This window comes from Tupaia chinensis, unplaced genomic scaffold (genome assembly GCF_000334495.1).
Source record: "Tupaia chinensis unplaced genomic scaffold, TupChi_1.0 Scaffold000014_1, whole genome shotgun sequence".
In the NCBI taxonomy this organism is placed as follows: Eukaryota; Metazoa; Chordata; class Mammalia; order Scandentia; family Tupaiidae; genus Tupaia; species Tupaia belangeri.
In genome coordinates, this window is record NW_006159444.1 from 1,888,449 (window position 1) to 1,903,757 (window position 15,309).

The following is a 15,309-nucleotide window of genomic DNA, read 5'->3' on the forward strand; positions in this document are numbered from 1 at the left end:
CTGGGGGGGGTGATTTCTCACTTTCTGTCTCTATGTCTCTCTCTGTCTGGCGAGCACACGCGCCCTACAGTGAAAATCTCTCAAAAAAAAAAAAAATTAGTGAAGGACTACTGCCAATTATAAAAAATTTAAAAGATTTAAGTTCCATAGAGCAGCACTATGAGAGACCAGCAATTGGCATAATGGCTATGTCGCTGAACTCCCATATAGTCAACCGCGGTTTGAGTCCTGGATCCGGTGGCTTAAACTCACACCAGGCGCATGTGCGTGCGTGCCCAAGATCCTCAGAGGAGAATGGAGGAGAAGGGATTGAGGTGTGGCCATCCCCCTGGGGGGTGATTTCTTACTTTCTGTCTCTCTGTTTCTATGTCTTTCTGGTGAATGCACATGCCCTATAGTAAAAGCCTCTCCAAAAAAAAAAAAACCACACACACATACACACAAAAAATAAATAAATAAAAAATAAAACAACAGCACTATGACTAAACCTAAGCAATAAAAATGGAAACTATAAATTTAATAAAAAGTATCTAGAATCTGTGCTTAATAAAGTTTAAGATTTCAATGGCAATACCATATTTAGTGATTTCTATTCAAAGAACTTTAATTGTCCTTCTATTTATACTGTTAGTCTCATAAATTATGTTTATTAAGAGATATTCCCTAATACTGAAGAGATACAAGAACATCCAACTGAGCTGCAGTATAAAAATAAATATTTATAAAATAAAAATAAAAATTAATATTCACTAAATCAAAATCTGTAAGTCACAGTTTAGGCAAAATTTACTTACTATAAAGTAACAATTCACTTGACAATTTAAGTTACTCAAGTAAAAAAGCTAAAAGATAGGACCCAGCAGATGGCATAATAGTTATATTGCTGGACTCTTACGTAGTCAAATTGCGGCTCAAGCCCTGCACTGGTGGTTCAAACCTCACACCAGGTGCATGTGCGTGCGTGCCTAATATCCCAAGAGGAGAATGGAATGCAGCATGGCCATCTCCTCTGGGAGTGATTTCTCGCTTTCTATCTCTGTCTCTTTCTTTCTGACAACTATATGCCGAGTATAACAAAAATCTCTCTCTCAAAAAAAAAAAAAAAAAAAAAATTTAAAAAACTACAGGCTAGCAGGTTGTACAGAGGTTGGGGTGGCTGGATCCTACATAGTCAAATGTACAGTTCAAGTCCCAAACCCAGGGAATAGCTTGAAAATCAGATTTTCAGAATAATCCATGAATTGGAACCAGCAGTTAGCGTAATGGCTATGTCCCTGCACTCCCATGTAGTTGACCACAGTTCGCGTCCCGGACCTGATGGCTTAAAACTCACGCCGGGCGCGTGTGCGTGCGTGCCCAAGATCCCGAGAGGAGAATGGAGGAGAAGGGATTGCGGCGTGGCCATCCCCCCCCGGGGGGTGATTTCTCGCTTTCTGTCTCTCTTTCTCTCTCTCTCTGTCTGTCTGGCGAGCGCACGTGCCCTATAGCAAAAACCTCTCAAAAAAAAAAAGAAAAAAAAGGAAGAATCCATGAATCAATATAAGTTAAAATCCACTATATCAGAACAATAACTAAATGTTGTGGCCTTTCTCACAGTTCACATCTAACATACAGTAAAGCCCAATTATTTTTCATATGGGCCATTGTCATATCTACAATAAAATCTATTAAGAAAAAAATACATTACTTTTCATTTAAAAACTTTCTATCAACTGTACTCAACTTGTATGTGTGACAAATGACAGTGCTAAATACATTTTCCAGGATGTATTGAGTCACTGGCAAAGTCATGATTCATTTTTGCATAAAAAAAAAAATGTCATGACTTTTACAATATGGTAGATAAATCCAAGATATTAACTGTCTAATAAAGGAAGAAAAATTATAGCTTCAAAGCTTATAGAAGGATACTTATCAAAATGTTAAGTATTTACTCTGAGGTAGGGGAGTTTGCAGGTAATAGATTATTTTGTGTGTGTGCTTTTCTAAATGAGAGAAAATAAAAAGGATCTTCAAAAAGTTCATGAAAAAATACATATTATGAAATAACTCCATATGGATTTCAAAGTTTTTATGCACCAATATGAACTCGTACTTTAATTCCATTTTACCATAAATCTAATTAACATAAAATTTAATCTTTAAAAATATCTAGTAATCGGGACCAGCAGATGGCGTAATGGCTATGTCGCTGGACTCCCATGTAGTGATCACGGATTGAGTCCCACCGGGTGTGTGTGCATATGTGCCCAAGATCCCAAAAGGAGAAGAGATTGTGGCGTGGCCATCCCCCCGGGTGGGGATTTCTCATTCTTTGTCTCTGTCTTTCTGGCAAGCACATCTGCCCTATAGCAAAAGCCTCTCCCCCACCCCACCCCCCAAAAAAATCTAGTAATCTATAAAAATTATCCCCTCTCCGAAATATTAGTGGAGTCATGCGTCACTTAACAAAGAGAATATGCTTGTTTCCCAGAAAGGCAATAACAGGTGGTTCTGTTGCGTGAACACCACGGAGCGTAGTTACACAAACCTGCACTGTAGAAAACTATACACACACATGCTATCTGGTATAACCTTAATGGGTCACTGCTAGTCATGTAGTCCTGTCACCGACCAGAACTCGTTATGCAGTCCATGACTGTATTTTCTCTTGAAGACACAAAAAACGTTATTACTCACCTTAATAGCTTTGATGGCTGCCTTAGTAATCTGGGTCATTTTCGCTTTAGAAATGGGTGGTTTATAGTCATTCAGGGAATATAGCTAAAGAAAAAGCAAAACAAAATTTAAAAACTAATCATCTCCAAGCAATTACACAAAATTACCAAATATTTCCCACTGTTATACTCTTAATGAAATCAAAGTACTGTTATTCTTTTAAAAATCAACATCACTAGCTTTTAGGAAAATGCATATCAAAACTACAATGAGCTATCACATCACACTTGCTGGCTCATAATCAAGTACAAATCAATGTTAGCTCGGAAGTATAGAAACTGGAACCCATATATACTGTTGGTGGTGATATAAAATGATGAAGCAGCTTTGGAAAGGAGTTTGGCAATTCCTTAAAAAAGTATAGTTACCAGAAGACCCAGCCAATTTCACTCCAAAGTATGTACTTAAACCAACAGAGCTGAGAATATGTTTACATTCAATCTTGCACATTAATGGTCACTATTAATGTATTAATAATTAATAGCATTATTCATATAAAATTCATAAAAAGGACAGAAACACATGTGCATCAGTTAATGAATATTTGATAAGAAAAAAGTTATATCCATCCAAATAGCCATAAAAATACGTGTAACATCATGAACAAAATTTAAAAACAGTATACTAAAGTTTAAAAAAGCCAGATGAAAAAGATCACATAATTAAGCTTCTATTTCTATGAAATGTCCAGAAACAGCCAATCAAATGATGGTGGTTATCTACTGCTGGGTGAGTGGAGGAGAAAAAAATTAACAGTACTTTTTAATAAACTCTAAAATTGATCGTCGTGATGGTTGTGTAACTTAGTGAATGTACTAAAGACTACATGTTCACTTTAAATTGGCTGGTTTTATACTATGTATATTATATCTCAATAAAACTTAAATCACATGATCTGTTGTTTAACAATTCTGTACTCACCACACCCTGGTGATAAAAAAGCCTTTGTTTTGAAATTTATCATATAAGTAAGTAATAATAACAATGCTTAAAGAAAAAAACAATTAATACAAGATGGGGAAGTAGGCAACAAATAGTAAGCAAGCTTAAAGAAAGAGTGATTAAAATATCCTCTGCAGAGACCAGTAGATGGCGTTAAGGTTTTATCACTGGATTCCCATGTAATAGACCACAGTTCAAGTCCTGGACCCAGTGGCTTAAAAAGCCAAGTGTGTGTGTATGCCCAAAATCCCAAGAGGAGAATGGAGGAGAAAGGAGAGTGGTGTGATCAACTCTCCTGTGGGTGCTTTCTCTTTCTTTCTCTTTCTCTCTCTCTGTCTCCCATGGGTGAGTGCATGTGCCCTATAGCAACTCCAAAAAAAATAGAAAAGGAGAGAGGACTCTCTCTCTGTCTGTCTGGCGAGCGCACGTGCCCTATAGCAAAAACCTCTCAAAAAAAAAAAAGAAAAAAAAGGAAGAATCCATGAATCAATATAAGTTAAAATCCACTATATCAGAACAATAACTAAATGTTGTGGCCTTTCTCACAGTTCACATCTAACATACAGTAAAGCCCAATTATTTTTCATATGGGCCATTGTCATATCTACAATAAAATCTATTAAGAAAAAAATACATTACTTTTCATTTAAAAACTTTCTATCAACTGTACTCAACTTGTACGTGTGACAAATGACAGTGCTAAATACATTTTCCAGGATGTATTGAGTCACTGGCAAAGTCATGATTCATTTTTGCATAAAAAAAAAAATGTCATGACTTTTACAATATGGTAGATAAATCCAAGATATTAACTGTCTAATAAAGGAAGAAAAATTATAGCTTCAAAGCTTATAGAAGGATACTTATCAAAATGTTAAGTATTTACTCTGAGGTAGGGGAGTTTGCAGGTAATAGATTATTTTGTGTGTGTGCTTTTCTAAATGAGAGAAAATAAAAAGGATCTTCAAAAAGTTCATGAAAAAATACATATTATGAAATAACTCCATATGGATTTCAAAGTTTTTATGCACCAATATGAACTCGTACTTTAATTCCATTTTACCATAAATCTAATTAACATAAAATTTAATCTTTAAAAATATCTAGTAATCGGGACCAGCAGATGGCGTAATGGCTATGTCGCTGGACTCCCATGTAGTGATCACGGATTGAGTCCCACCGGGTGTGTGTGCATATGTGCCCAAGATCCCAAAAGGAGAAGAGATTGTGGCGTGGCCATCCCCCCGGGTGGGGATTTCTCATTCTTTGTCTCTGTCTTTCTGGCAAGCACATCTGCCCTATAGCAAAAGCCTCTCCCCCACCCCACCCCCCAAAAAAATCTAGTAATCTATAAAAATTATCCCCTCTCCGAAATATCAGTGGAGTCATGCGTCACTTAACAAAGAGAATATGCTTGTTTCCCAGAAAGGCAATAACAGGTGGTTCTGTTGCGTGAACACCACGGAGCGTAGTTACACAAACCTGCACTGTAGAAAACTATACACACACATGCTATCTGGTATAACCTTAATGGGTCACTGCTAGTCATGTAGTCCTGTCACCGACCAGAACTCGTTATGCAGTCCATGACTGTATTTTCTCTTGAAGACACAAAAAACGTTATTACTCACCTTAATAGCTTTGATGGCTGCCTTAGTAATCTGGGTCATTTTCGCTTTAGAAATGGGTGGTTTATAGTCATTCAGGGAATATAGCTAAAGAAAAAGCAAAACAAAATTTAAAAACTAATCATCTCCAAGCAATTACACAAAATTACCAAATATTTCCCACTGTTATACTCTTAATGAAATCAAAGTACTGTTATTCTTTTAAAAATCAACATCACTAGCTTTTAGGAAAATGCATATCAAAACTACAATGAGCTATCACATCACACTTGCTGGCTCATAATCAAGTACAAATCAATGTTAGCTCGGAAGTATAGAAACTGGAACCCATATATACTGTTGGTGGTGATATAAAATGATGAAGCAGCTTTGGAAAGGAGTTTGGCAATTCCTTAAAAAAGTATAGTTACCAGAAGACCCAGCCAATTTCACTCCAAAGTATGTACTTAAACCAACAGAGCTGAGAATATGTTTACATTCAATCTTGCACATTAATGGTCACTATTAATGTATTAATAATTAATAGCATTATTCATATAAAATTCATAAAAAGGACAGAAACACATGTGCATCAGTTAATGAATATTTGATAAGAAAAAAGTTATATCCATCCAAATAGCCATAAAAATACGTGTAACATCATGAACAAAATTTAAAAACAGTATACTAAAGTTTAAAAAAGCCAGATGAAAAAGATCACATAATTAAGCTTCTATTTCTATGAAATGTCCAGAAACAGCCAATCAAATGATGGTGGTTATCTACTGCTGGGTGAGTGGAGGAGAAAAAAATTAACAGTACTTTTTAATAAACTCTAAAATTGATCGTCGTGATGGTTGTGTAACTTAGTGAATGTACTAAAGACTACATGTTCACTTTAAATTGGCTGGTTTTATACTATGTATATTATATCTCAATAAAACTTAAATCACATGATCTGTTGTTTAACAATTCTGTACTCACCACACCCTGGTGATAAAAAAGCCTTTGTTTTGAAATTTATCATATAAGTAAGTAATAATAACAATGCTTAAAGAAAAAAACAATTAATACAAGATGGGGAAGTAGGCAACAAATAGTAAGCAAGCTTAAAGAAAGAGTGATTAAAATATCCTCTGCAGAGACCAGTAGATGGCGTTAAGGTTTTATCACTGGATTCCCATGTAATAGACCACAGTTCAAGTCCTGGACCCAGTGGCTTAAAAAGCCAAGTGTGTGTGTATGCATGCCCAAAATCCCAAGAGAAGAATGGAGAAGAAATGGTGGCATAGGCACCCTCCCAGAGCCCCTGGGAGGTGATTTCTTGCTTTCTGTCTGTCAGTATCTCTCTCTCTCTGGCAAGTACACACACCACATAGCAAAAACAAAAGATACAAAAGTAAAAACAACAACAACAAAAAAACTGTTTAAAAATATATATACATACATATTACTTTCACTGTACTCAGTGATACTAAGATTTTTAACTATAATGCTGGTAAGGAATTAACTGGAAGTCAGGAAACAAAGCTTTGCCCATTAGGACACTGTAAAAACAATCTTCATGCCTCCTAGAATTTTCCCAGGGTTCCCATATTGGTCTCCTCATCCTCCTCTAACTACCACCCTGACATTCATCGCTTACTTGAAAAACACCTATATGTATGTGGCAAGTTCTTCATATCACTATTGCAACTATCTTTTCAAAAACTAACCTATCAGTTGGCTGACACTGCCCATTCCCATCACACCTTTAAAATGGTCAGTGAGCTCCCACTCTTAAAATAAAAACTTAAATTCTATACACGCAAGGCCCTGCTTGTTGTAACCCCGTATACCTTTCCAGATTCACCTTATACCTCACTCCCAACCTTTGGTTCAAAGCACAATAGCTTTATTTTGGTTCCTAAACACAGGGCCTTCAAAATGAACCTTGCTCCCTTTATTTAGAATATGCTTCACTGGGGCCTCCCCACTAATTATCTTAGTTCATCCATCTTAGTTCAAGCATGACCTAATGAGGACAGGCTTCCCTACATACCCGCTCTTTTATGCTCTTATTGTACTGTCACTCACTTTGAACATTTATTACAGCAATCTGACATTTACTTAAAGTACTTCACAAGGATGAGGATGACTGATACTAAGACAAGCAATGTAAATTATTTTAATGCAGCTTAATTAAGTTATTAATAAGAGGTTAATAACTATATACCAACTGCTGTTTGAACTGTACTCCATCTGGGAGCTCCCAGAAGCACCCACCTGTTCATACTACCTGACTAGGATTACAATCCCATCAGATCCTTCCTAAGAGCTCTGAAGATCATTAAGATCCTAAGTTAGCTGAATGTTAAAATCTCTGTCAATCACTCAGGAAATTTTAGTACACTGATCACCTCTATTTCCGCGTTTGAGAACATCTTATCTTCATATTCTACTCTGTCCACCAGGTATGACATAATGTCAACAGATGGTATAGGACTTACAGCAGGCTGCGTAAAAAATGTCAATTTCTCAGAATTTCTCAGTAGGCCTTAGATTCACTTCTGACCTCTCCACTACAGAAGAGCTCTAAGAACAGAAACTCTGCCTTTTTTTCATTTTTTTCTCTCCCTTTTCTTCAAATACTGCCAGGACATGGCAATGCATAAACTTTGCACAGAAAGATTTGTACAGAATTCCAACTATTACCTTATTAAAAATTGTTAAACTGCTCAACATTAGTTTTCCATTTACAAAATAGAAGCAAACCTTGTTTCACAGAAACATTGTATGAAAAGCACACACAGGTCACTCAACAAGGGTTAGCCACTACAAAAATGAAAATCTTTTCTCTCTGGTAAGCATTCACCACTTAAATGAACACTATTCACTGAGCCATTTGAAGGTATACTCTATACCTCAAGTCAGTCATTTATATACTAGAGTAATAAAAAGGCATTAGGTCTGTCCTTGAAAACACATTACCACATGCTGGGTGGTAAAGTGCTGAAATTCCATTTAAGTACTAGTCCATACCCCAGTGGAGTAAAACATTGCTGGCTTTTTTGGGGAGGATGAGGAATGTTAGGGATGGGGGTCAGAGATAATATAGACTTCTGAAACATTTTCAACAGGTTGAAAAGTAAGCTGTCATCTGAGACCCTCCTTTTAAAAATGCACCAGCTGCAAGAGAAATGAACTTAAGTAACGGCATAGTCTAAAAGCTCACTTAACACACTGACTTCCAACCATTTCCCTGTTTTCTAAAATCCCATTTATTAAATTTGATCATCACAAGAGACATAAATCATTATATCTAATTCTTCACTGAGTATCTTCACTAAAATTTAATATTAAGTATTCAATTTTAAAATGGTGACTAAAAATTTCCCCTAGGACATTGTCTTTTCTTGATCTTTTAAAAAAAATATTATTTTTATGCAGCAAACCTGCTATTCAAGAATTCAAAGTAGAGCCTGCTTCATGGTCTAATGGTTAAGAGAGACTCCAGATGGCCAACCAAGTAATTCAAATACGAGCTCTGGCCTGTCCCTGGCCTGGGCAGAGTGGCATCTGGCTGGTGGTGCCCATCTCATATCAGTCAGGGACAAACCAACCGCTTGTTCATCCCAGATTGGCTTTTGGTCAGTGCCTTTGCCTGGTTCATGCCTTGGACACGTAGGAAAACAACAACAACAACAACAACAACAACAACAAAAAAAAAAACACCAAAATATAATGATGAAATGCTGCCAGCCCACTGAAGCCTTTTAAAAACTTTAAAAACTTCTACTAACAATTCAGTGAATACAAAGAAACTCTATTAAACCTACTATAGATGTACAAGATGACATAATGCCTGATACACAGCAAGCATTCAATAACAAATCTTTATTATCAATTACTACCAATACTGCTACACGCTGCTATTAAAAACTGCCACATTTCATTCCAACCCTTTCTAATCGGATTTGTCAACCTGGCACCAAGAGTTAAAATGTAATTGTATTCTCAAAATCTGATCCAACACAGAAAACACTTAACGGTTTTATACTGAAGATGTTGGGAGAAGAATGAAAGCTAATGCTGGGAAAGTTCCCTTCCTTTGATGATTCCCATCCCTATGCTTGGTTCAGAATACCATGGCCGCAGGCTCTAGCGAGATGCCTGGGCTCTCCAGGACTCAGTTTTCTCATGTACAGGTTTCAATCTTGCTAGTCTGCTTCTAAGGATGTAGCTCTCTGATGTCAAGTCTTCCAAACTCTTAAGCTGCTATTGACCCCAGTTAGCTCGTTATATCAAATTCTTCTTCAGTTAAAACTAGCCAACTTTTCAAGGATTACTACTACCTACTGGGCTCTTGGCTCAGACTCTGAACTCTGCTTCTCCAATCTAAGCTGCTTCTCATCTATCACATTCTAATGTGATCCTGTCTCTATAAACAAACTCTGTCCATCTGTCAACTGATACAAAGTCCTATTCCTAACATCCTCCTCCCTTTGGCATTTCAGACATCATTCCCATAGAAAGAGACGGGGTTTTCAGTCTAATTTATTCTTTGCATGTTTCAACTCCCCTCACGTACACTTAAGAGTGCTCCTTAAACTTATAAACTTTAAATAAATTTCTATATTATCATCTGTAGGCACCACAACAAATAAATATTTTTAATCCGAAACTTCAAATCAAATCTGTTTCTAATGACTTTGTCAGGATTGAGGAAATATTTAACCTGCACTAAGATACATGAGCTGCTACTACTGACTACCAGGACACTTGTCTATAATAAAGACCTTAAAGCTAGAAAAAAAAAGGTCCTGACTTTTCTGACGACCCAATATGTTAGGCTTTGCCCACAAAAACTATGCAGCCATGGTCCTTGTGGCAGGAAAACAGACACAGACAATTCATGTATGAATAAGCAGTGTGTTTTAACCAAACTTATTTTATAAAGGAGACCATCCATTGAGTGTGGGGAACATTCTCAATCCCACAGATGTACATCGGTTGTTTTGTTGCTGTTGTTTTGTTTTTTTAATTTTGTCATAGAATGCGTGTGCTTGCTAGAGATGGCAGGGAAGAGAGTAGGGAGTGAAAGCAATGGGGGAAGAGGGAATGACCATGCCACAGTTCTCTATCCTCTATCCTCCTCTTGAAACTTTGGAAAACACATACATGCATCCAACATGATTCTCAAGCCACCTGTCCAACACTCAAGCCACAAAGTCAGGCAAATGGGATACTTAAACTCTATGCCACAAGCTGGTCCTTGATTTTGTTTTTTAATTTGCCAAAGGCTCTGAGTGCTCCTGGGGAAGTGGGGGTCAGGTGGAATGGTCACGCTGCAATTCCATTTCCTCTCCTTTTGGAATTTTGGGCATGCACAATCACACATGCACTTGACATGTTTTTCAAGTTACTGGATCCAGGACTCCGATTGCACAGTCAACCACGTGGAAACTAGTCACTTTAACCACCACACCACCAGCTGGCCCAGATTTTCTTTTTAAAAGATTTACTGGGACCAGCACTTAGCATAATGGGTATGTCACTGAACTCCCATGTAGCTGACCACGGTTCGAGTCCCAGACCCAGTGGCTTAAAAACTCACGCCCGGCGCATGTGCGTGTGTGCCCAAGATCCCGAGAGGAGAATGGAGAAGAGATTGCGACGTGGCCATCCACCCTGGGGAGTGATTTCTCGCTTTCTATCCCTCTTATCTCTCTCTGTCTTTCTGGCAAGCGCATACGCCCTATAGCAAAAACCTCTCAAAAAAAATTATTATTTAATTTTATTCACCCATTTATTTTTTTTAATTTGACAAGAGAGAGAACAGAGAAAGAGAGTGAAAGAGGAAAAGTGAGAAAGCAAACCACCAGTCCGGGACTTGAACTATGGTCAGCCATGTGGGAGTGCCCAGCACCTTAACTACCATGCCACCTGCTGGTCCCAGATTTTGTTTTTGACAAACACTGTAATCTCACATCCTTGGAGAATATATTCATGCTGAATACATTCATGCTCTCCCTCCTCTATGCACTGAGATCCATTATCCATAATGTAATAAAATGTTATATTTTATACTTGCTATTTCAAGCAAACTCTTCAATAATTCGAGTCCCTGACCCAGCTCTGGCAGTGCAGGCAGTGAGGGTACCAATGTGCAATAGAAGACCAGGTTCTGATTCCAGGCCGACCTGAACACACCAGGCACACCCCAGAGACTGGGAGGCTAGGGAAAGGATTGTGTCATGACAAGACCTTGTCAAGGGTGTCTGCCTTTCTCTCTCACTCGTGAAGGAAATAAAGGAATTTTGCTCTTTTAAGTTTCATTCTCAATTTGAGCAAAATTACAGAATTCTATTACAACTGCCAAAAACCCAAGGAAAAAACCTACTATCAGTCATACTCCAGAAAATCAACATCTTGCTCATCTAAGTACTGGCTTATCTATGCCTTCAGGGATGTTGGTTTTGTGACCAAGGGGACAGATCTAAAGTGTGAGTCTAAAATAAACAGTAATCAATCCAGTCCATTTTTCTCAACAATGGTCCTTTAGGACCTTCACGGTACAAATCAGGTTCCTGTAAATCTCCAAAGAAATCAGAAACGTCACAAAAAATTTGTGCAACTAACACAGCCTTGATACTTTGAATTCAAGACAGCATGTTGATCAGACATTTTTCTTTTCTTCCTTAAACTGGGAAGACAATGAGGGACTTTCAAAAAGTTATCAAAATTTACAAGGACAAGCAAAAAGAGGGGACCAGTAGATGCCATAATGGTTACATCACTGGACTGACAGGTAGTCAACTGTGGTTCAAGTCCTACACCCAGTGGCTTAAAACTCACACTGGGGGACCAGTGGTTGGCATAATGGTTACACTTCTGAACTCCCACATAGTCCACCGAGGCTAGAATCTCAGACCCGGTGACTTGAAACTCACTCAGGGAATGTGTGCCCAAGATCTCAGAGAAAAATGGAGGAGAAAGGATTACAGAGTGCCCATCTCCCTTGGGAAGTAATTCCTCGCTGTCTCTCTGGTGAATGCGCAAATCCTATAGCAAAAATAAATCAAAAAATAAATCAAAAAAAGAAAAAGCCCTGAAAAGTAAAATGAGGAAGAGAGAATACTCAGCAGACAAGAGATGATGTCACAAACTACTACAAAATGGAAACAAAATTGCTAACTGGTACTAGTGAGCACTGTCTCCCTAACCCCCACCCCAAACCCAACTTCTTAAAAAGTCAGTGAGAAGGCAGCTCCACAGGCCAGAAAGAATATTCCTCAGGAATCCAATCAGTTGGCACCTTGAGCTTAAGACTGCCTTGCCTCCAGAACTGTGAAAAAAAATCAATTATAATAGTTTAAAATACTCTATAGAGCCAACCCTATGGTCCAGTCATCAAGAGACTGCAATCCTATAGAGTAGACTATGTTCAAATCCTGACCCCAATGGCTTGAAAACATACAAAGCCCCCATATGTGCATGCCCCAAATCCCTACAGGGTGGAAAAATGGAGAAGGAACTGCAGCATAACCACACCCCACTGGGTGGTACCGTTGTCCCTCTGTCTCTCTAGAAAGTGCATATGCCCTGTGGCAAATAAACCAACAAATAGATACCTCATAAAAAGTTATTTATATATTAAACTTTGCTATCCAATTAACGGCACATACTTGTTATGACTAATGAATTACAGCTCCCAAAAAAAGCCAAAAAAAAAAAAGGATATACAAAGCTTTGAAAGCATTTTAAAACAGATTCCTCTCATTTGAAATGATTACTACTTGCAGGTCTAAATCACTATGAAGTAAAAGTTAAGATGATTATTTATTCTCATCATAACTCCCAAGTTTGTTTCACCATGATGAACAAGATAAATATGATGTGGTTTTCATATAAGTACATCAAAAAAATTCTACATTCATTTTAATAGGTAGTTATTAGCATTCCCACATCTTTTACTAACTTTTCAACATTCTACAGTATAAACGCTTGAACTTCCAAATAACATGCTTTACTTTAAATCAGAAATCACATGAATATGTCTACAAAAGAATAGTGATGAAAATTTGAAAACATCGAAGTAAAATATTTGTTTAAAATATATTAGAAGGCAATAGAAAATTATCATTGGTTTTGTTACAGTAGCTTTGGTACACAGAATTCTACAATGGCCCCCAAGTTTTCCTGCCTTGCAATGGATGGTAAAGGCCTTGTATAATCTCCCTCCATGTAATCCTCCCATTCCTTGACTATGGTTGGTACTTGTGAATATAATAGATACACCAACCTCTGATAACTTCATTATAAAAACTCCCCTGTGAAAGACTGAAGGCAGGATTTATTTTCTGCTTGCATTTAAGAAGCAAATGCCATGTCTGAGAGGGTTATATGAGAACGACTTCTAGGCCACTGCTGCAAACAAAACAAAGACCTCAGTCCTATGATAAGGATTTGTATTCAAGCCAACAACCTGAACCTGAAGGAGCTTACAGGAGGACCTCAGTCTTTAAATAAGAACAAAGCTCTTGTTGACATCTTGATTTCAGTCTAATGAAACTATCAGCAGAGGACCCACCCAGCTAACCAGTGCCTTGATCCTGACACGCTGTTTTCAGTCACAAGCTACATTTGTGACAACGTTACACTGCAACAGAAAACCAATGCAGTGGGACCAGCAGTTAGCGTAATGGCTACGGCGCTGGACTCCCATGTAGTCAACCGTGGTTCGAGTCCCGGAACCGGTGGCTTAAACTCACGCCGGCTGCGTGTGCGTGCGTGCCCAAGATCCCGAGAGGAGAATGGAGGAGAAGGGATTGCGGCGTGGCCATCCCCCTGGGGGGGATTTCCTGCTTTCTGTCTCTCTGTCTGTCTCTGTCTGGCGAGCACACACGCCCTATAGCAAAAATCTCTCCAACAAAAAAGAAGAAAAAAAAAAAAAAGAAAACCAATGCAGTGGGACCAGCAGTTAGCGTAATGGCTACGGCGCTGGACTCCCATGTAGTCAACCGTGGTTCGAGTCCCGGAACCGGTGGCTTAAACTCACGCCGGCTGCGTGTGCGTGCGTGCCCAAGATCCCGAGAGGAGAATGGAGGAGAAGGGATTGCGGCGTGGCCATCCCCCTGGGGGGGATTTCCTGCTTTCTGTCTCTCTGTCTGTCTCTGTCTGGCGAGCACACACGCCCTATAGCAAAAATCTCTCCAACAAAAAAGAAGAAAAAAAAAAAAAAAGAAAACCAATGCAGTAAAAAAAAGTTGTGAATGACTCTTATTTTCAACAATATATACAGATTTTTAAGTTTTCATAAATGTTTCTGTAAAAAGTACTATTAAAAATGACAAGCAGATGGTATAGTGCTTACGTTGCTGGACTCCCACATGGCCAACCGCGGTTCGAGTCTCAAACCTAGTGGCTTGAAACTAACACTGGGCACATGTGCATGTGTGCCCAAAATCCTGGGAGGAGGATGGCAGAGAAAAGATTGCTGCGTGGCCATGCCCCCTGGGAATGATTTCTCATTTTCCCTCTCACTGTCTCTTTCTCTCCCCCACCCCAACAGTGCACACACCCTAAGGTAAAAACCTTTAAAAAAATTTTTTTCCCAAGTAGAAATAAAATTTTATAAATGAAAATTGTTCTGCCTGTTCCTAAACAATTTTAAAAGTGAAAATAAAAATTCAATATTTTACATACACAAGTAAAAAGCAAACAAGATTTTTTTCACTGATAAAGCCAGTTTTTACAATTTGTGATAGTGCATACAACAGAGAAAGAGAGAACAAATCCTCTACAGGGTCACACTGTGATGCTCTTCCCCCTAGTCCTCTAATTTGTCAGGAACCTGGTCAAACACCCAGTGTGTTCCATCCTCTGGGGCAAGGATCTGAACAGTTGGCATGTGGCTTCTAGCAGTGCAGCTCAACACATTACTAACTGTGCCACCAGGATAGGCCATGTTCCACCAATAAAGTCACCTCAAAAGGTACATTATAGGGGACCCGCGCCGAGCGAGGCGGCGGGAGGACGGAGGACCCTGCTGTGGGCCCGG

General features: G+C 38.5%; 1 protein-coding gene and 1 non-coding gene across 2 annotated transcripts in view; one reads left to right on the forward strand and one right to left on the reverse strand.

Annotated features, from left to right (window-relative positions):
• The window catches only part of SCAF8 (SR-related CTD associated factor 8), a gene marked incomplete at its 5' end in the record, with an annotated part of 100,713 nt that overhangs the window by 49,163 nt on the left and 36,241 nt on the right, over positions 1 to 15,309 (reverse strand). The window contains 1 exon segment of the mRNA XM_014585860.1: positions 5,292 to 5,375. Within this exon segment, the coding sequence (XP_014441346.1) occupies positions 5,292 to 5,375 (84 nt within the window).
• On the forward strand, positions 8,800 to 8,934 carry LOC114006953 (small nucleolar RNA SNORA48). The gene has a single exon (XR_003548603.1). It is a non-coding gene; the product is annotated as a small nucleolar RNA SNORA48 (small nucleolar RNA).